Source organism: Carassius gibelio, chromosome B17 (genome assembly GCF_023724105.1).
Source record: "Carassius gibelio isolate Cgi1373 ecotype wild population from Czech Republic chromosome B17, carGib1.2-hapl.c, whole genome shotgun sequence".
Lineage (NCBI taxonomy): Eukaryota > Metazoa > Chordata > Actinopteri > Cypriniformes > Cyprinidae > Carassius > Carassius gibelio.
In genome coordinates this window covers 17,469,463-17,475,003 of record NC_068412.1, presented here as the reverse complement: position 1 = coordinate 17,475,003, position 5,541 = coordinate 17,469,463, and the positions used below count along the sequence as shown (strand labels likewise).

The 5,541-nt window shown below is 34.2% G+C and overlaps 1 protein-coding gene across 1 annotated transcript; it reads left to right on the top strand.

The window, feature by feature from the left end:
- Positions 1 to 2,305: 2,305 nt before the first annotated feature.
- On the top strand, positions 2,306 to 3,431 carry LOC127975991 (antimicrobial peptide NK-lysin). Its single transcript, XM_052580086.1, has 4 exons — positions 2,306 to 2,374; positions 2,836 to 2,939; positions 3,038 to 3,109; positions 3,192 to 3,431. The coding sequence occupies exons 1-4, from the start codon at positions 2,326 to 2,328 to the stop codon at positions 3,363 to 3,365; spliced, it is 399 nt and encodes a 132-aa protein (XP_052436046.1). The 5' UTR covers positions 2,306 to 2,325; the 3' UTR covers positions 3,366 to 3,431.
- The last annotated feature ends 2,110 nt before the right edge of the window (positions 3,432 to 5,541 follow it).

Sequence of the window (5,541 nt, the reverse complement as noted above, 5' to 3'; positions counted from 1 at the left end):
TTTCTTGTCCTGTGCCTTTGTGTATTTAAGGAATTGTTCAACCAAAAAAATAAATTTATGTTGAAAATGAGCTCACCCACAAGCCATTCAAGATGGTGGACAAAATGATTAAAAAACCAAGTGTTTTCAGCAGCTAAAAATGGTTTTAAGTCAGTTATTTCTATATTTGTCTCTAAGTAGAAAATATCAGTTTGCATTCCCAAGCATTCATTTGCCATTAATTGTAATAATCCAGAGAGATTTTTGTCTGCCGGTGCTCCACACAGAGATCTGATCTCATCATCATACAGTCTGTCTGAAAAAAACATGAAGAAACAGAACAAACTGAGACGGACTAAATCCAGAAGAACAGTGCCAATTTCTCCCACCTACCTGTAAATCTACCTGAAAAACTATGCACCTAGGGCAAAAGCTGCTTAAAACGCAAAGAATTGCCATTCCAAATGTTGATTTAATTTAGTTGATAGAAGTTAACTGATAAAGGAAATCCATTTATGACAATATTTTTGACAGCATCCTCATTTTACAGTATTTTTACACATGAGCCTAAAACTTTTAACAGTACTGTAGCTTTGCAGGTAGGTTTCAAACAATTAAAATAAGTCATTTAATAGACCAGTGGCTCCCAACCCTGGTCTTGGAGTCACCCCAACACTGCACATTTTGCTTGTCTCCTTTCTCAGACAAACCAGTTTCAGGTCTTGGAGTCTCTACTAATGAGCTGATGACCTAAATCAGGGGTGTTTGATTAAGGAGACATGCAAAACATGCAGTGTTGGGTTGCCTCCAGGACCAGGGTTGGAAACCACTACATTTAATAGACAAACAGATATGAAACATTAATTGAAAATACCTATATATATATATATATATATATATATATATATATAATCTTAAAGCTACCGCTAAGAACAAATTGTTAAATTACAGTGTAAAAAATAATTGGCCTAGCAATGAGACAAAGACAACATTTTACAATAATATTAATGCTGGAATGTTTTTTTTTTTTTACCACAACTAATACAGTAAGTGAATGCTGTGACTGATCAAAATAAAATTTGTTTATCATATGAGTGCATAAGGTAGTATGCTACCAGAGCAGAATCTGTGTTAGATAAAATCATGTTCAGCATCATTACACCAATGATTCAGTACAAAACTAGGTGCTGTACTATCTGACGGCAGCAGGTGGAATTGGCTAAATGAGCTGAGTGCAGACATCACTGACTCCAGTTTTGCCATCGTCCTGTTCTGTGTCACTGCCGTTAGCGAGACTGATGTGCATCTGGTAATAGAGTTGGCCTCCTTTATTAGTTTGAGCAGATGCCTGGAAAGGTCTGAGCTGTTGTTGTTCATCCAGCTAACACACAGTGCTCATTACAGACTGGTAGAACGTCTCCGTGGGATCGCTGGTGCTGTTTAAAACAATGCCAGGTTTACATGTACTGTGCAAGTTCCACCTTTATGCTGTTCTGTCTTGACACTGGAATATAAATTCTCCAGGGCATCTTTGGTCCAATTGTCTACAAACCAAGAAAAAAAAAAAAAGGATGGTGAAAGAGATCGAAGCATGATTAAAATCCCCGAAGGCAGTATTTGGGGTTTCTATGGAGAGAATGCACTAATTTAAAAGTAATTTTGCTTTGTTTATGTGCAGATAATATATTATTCATGCTCAGGGGAGAATATTAACATACATAAACTGATGTTTCCCAGTGTTTAGGAGCCACATGGATTTTTATATAACATCTTGCATTTGAAAGCATAGACGAAATATGGTAACAACAAGTGCCTGTTCAATAGATACAGAACTAAATGACTTTAAATCATGCAAGCATGCAAATTTAATTTAATTAGCAATGGAATGTGGTAAAGTGAGAAGAGAGACTTACGGATTAGTCGCATTCATCACTATCATAATATTTGATTAAGAGAGTTAAACAACTGCTATGCCATTTGAATGTTTATTTGATAACTGAATTAAGTGAATAAAATTTATTGCCTACTTAAAGAAACGGTCATGAATGTGTTCTCTAATAAAGTGGCCTTTTAAAAGCATATCTAAGTATAACTTAAAAATAATACTTTTAAGATATGAAATACACAACAGCTGCACATTTTTAAAAAAATAAGCTCACTTTTTCAAAAGCGGCATGAGGTGTAAGTGTGAAAAATTGCTTCATGTGAAATAAGCTGACAACAGTCTATCAAGATTAGCAGCCAGAACATCCTCTCTATAACTTCCCTTTATTTCCCATATAAATATAGTATTTGGGCATAACAGCAGGCAGTTGTCTATTGATTATTGAAGACTGTGACACAGAGATGACAAAATCACTTATTTTTCTTCTGGCGACTCTTCTGTTCTGTTCAGGTGAGATTCGCTCTTGTATTCGGAGTGTAAAATTAACACTTACCTAGTAACACATTAAAACCCAGAATTCCAAATGTAAAAAAAAAAAACTTGAAGAGCTCATTCATAATAGTCAGATGTAATAAAAAAAAATTATTAATCAGGGTAAACTTTTGTTTTCACTTGAGTAACTGCCAAGTTTATTTGCATGAATAAATTTTAAATGTGGTATACCCACAGTTCTTTTAAATGGTATTGTTATTTCATTCTTATTTTGATATCCTTTTACACAAAACATTTCATATTTAGACAACAATTACAAACATTGTACATTGTATTATACAACATGATGATTTTATATGCAAATAAACTGAATTGTTGCAATGCCAATTCCTATAAAAATCATCTAGTGTTCCCTAATATGAATGTAATTGTCATACTTCCTTTTATGTAACAAACTTTTAACATATTGTGATGTCAAGGCATTTCACATGTTCAGATGGGAATGTCTCAGCACTTTGACCATCTGAATCCTGTGAGGGAGATGGAGTTCGGTTATCATGACAAAGCAACGGAGAACAAACAGGTTAAATAAAGTGTATTCACTTACTCAGAGGAAAAATGTAAAATACAAATTTCTTTCCATGATCAATATTCTACTTTCTCCCTTTATCTCTCCCTCAGTTAATAATTTGCAATGTTTGTAAGATGATCCTTGGAAAAGTGATAGGATATATTGGAAAAACAGCTTCTAAGGTTTGTAAAACATATTTCTACACATTAAGCATACTAGTTTAATGTTTTCCCCTGTTCTTGATTTGTTCTCATCTTTTCACAGGAGAAGATAAATCAGCAGCTTGATAAAATCTGTGAAAAAATAAGAATAAGGGGTTGTAAAAATTTTTTGCAGAAATATAAAACAAAACTGGTCACTTATCTGCTCTCTGGAGACAAGGCAGGGACCATCTGTATCAAATTACAATTGTGCAAACAGATGGACATGCAAACCTAATGTGAATGCTTCAAGCATAGAAATGCATTGTCATTTATGTTATAATTTGTTACACATGACAATAAAATTAAAGCTCAATAATAATCAGTTCTAGTGAATTGTTTTTTTTTTTCAGTTTTCTTGGAATAACTAAGAGTGTCCTCTACAGGTGATTCTGGGAGCAAATATCAAACAAGTTGTTTTTATTGTTATAACGGTGCTTATGTAGGTTAATATAGGGTGTTTTAGCATATTTAACTGATACAGTGAACACATTCATTAAATACAGTGGGGAAAATATTGATTTGATCCCCTGCAGATTTTGTAAGTTTGCCCACTTACAAAGAAATGAAGGGTCTGTTATTTTATGGTAGGATTATTTTAAAGAATAGAAACAGAATACCAAAAAGAAAAAGAAAACACATTATTTAAAGGTTAGAGACTGATTTGAATTTCAGTGAGTGAAATAAATATTTGCTCATTTAAACATGCCTCTATGTGTATGTCACTATGTGGGAATGTTTGCATATTGCCACCCAAATTTTCACACAAAGAAAGAAGGCTTGGTTTCCGTAACCACAGTTAGAGTAGAAGCAGCCATGTCAGGGAGATGCTGTGTGTATAGGTGAAAGCAAAAGCACTTTATTTGGCATTCCGAAAGTAGATCCATTTAGGAAATTTTAAGATTACTTACAACAGAACAGCAACTCATTTTATGGACAACCGTTTCGTGAACCTATAGGAGAGAAGGTAATTCTGACTTCACTAACTTCTCAATTAGCTGCTGTAAGAATGTTTTGTTATTAGTTTAAGTATTTGCTATTGAATGTTCCAGAGAGGAGTTTTGCGAGAGAGAGAGAGAGAGAGAGAGAGAGAGAGGGAGAAAGAGAGTCAGCTGTCTTAACCGTCAGTGGCTCGTGTACTGCAAACAAATACGAGCTTCATCACTGTATCTGTCACGTGACTCTGTTCCCCTTACGGGCTTGAACTGATGGTAAAACTAAGGACATTATTAACTGTCATTACATTTATTTGGAAAGAAGAAGCTCACAATGCACTGGGTCAGTGGGCCAATCAGAGAAGACTGCACTTGTCAGAAGGAGGAACTTTGTAGAAAATGACGCGTTTGAGAGAGGGCGAGGCATAAAGAACATACAATAATGTACAATATTTGAAAAATAATGTTTTTTTTTTTTATTATACAACAAAGCATGTCAACATATTCTGTTACACCAAATACACAAAATAATGATCTTTAAAAAAGCATAATCTGACCCATTTAAGGCAGTTGTGACCACAGTCACCAAGCAAACCATTGGTAACACACTATACCACAATGGACTGAAATTCTGCAGTGCCCGCAAGGTCCACTTGTCCACTTGCAAGGCACATGTAAAGGCCCGTTTAAAGTTTGCCATAGAACATCTAAATGATTTAGAAAAGGCTTGGGAGAAAGTTCTGTGGTAATATGACACCAAAATTTAGCATTTTGCCATTAACTCGACTCGCCGTGTTTGGAGGGAGAGAAATGCTGACTATGACCTCAAGAACACAATCCATATAATCATGCAAATAGAAAGTCTGTGGAGGGAGCTGAATCCTCGAGTTGCCAAATAACAGCCAAGAAACCTTTAAAGAGGAGTGGACCAATCTACAAAAAACGTCTTAATTCTGTGCTTATCAACAAGGGTTTCTGCACTAAGTTTTTTTTGCTTGGGGATTGAAATCTTATTTCACTCACTGAAATGAAAATCAATTTCTAACCTTTACATAATGTGTTTTTTTTTTTTTTTTTGATGATGATATTCTTCCTCTGTATGTTAAAATAAACCTACCATAAAAATTGCAGACCCTTGATATTGTAAGTGGGCGAACTTACAATATCATCAGGGGATCAAATAAATATTTTTCTCATCAAGAGAAAATCACTTCAGTTCCACCATCAGTTCAATGCATGTACATTTCAGGAAATATGTGCTATGGTAAAAACATGTTCAAAATATGCAGAATTCCAGTCTTTTAAAATTAAAAAGATTAACAAATTCCAGACAGATGGTAAAGCAATAATGTGGAGAGTCATTTCTTTAAATATTTGTAATTTATTGACACTAAACATTTTGCAAAGTAGAAAAGATTGTGGTATTTGTAAAAAAAAAAAAAAAAAAAAAAAATTGCTTTGTAATCAGCAGAAAAAAAC

Coding starts and splice junctions, on each gene's coding strand:
- LOC127975991 (XM_052580086.1), top strand. CDS start 2,326: ATGACAAAATCACTTATTTTTCTTCTGGCGACTCTTCTGTTCTGTTCA. Junction 2,940..3,037: donor AAGCAACGGAGAACAAACAG/GTTAAATAAAGT, acceptor TCTCTCCCTCAG/TTAATAATTTGCAATGTTTG. Junction 3,110..3,191: donor TTGGAAAAACAGCTTCTAAG/GTTTGTAAAACA, acceptor ATCTTTTCACAG/GAGAAGATAAATCAGCAGCT.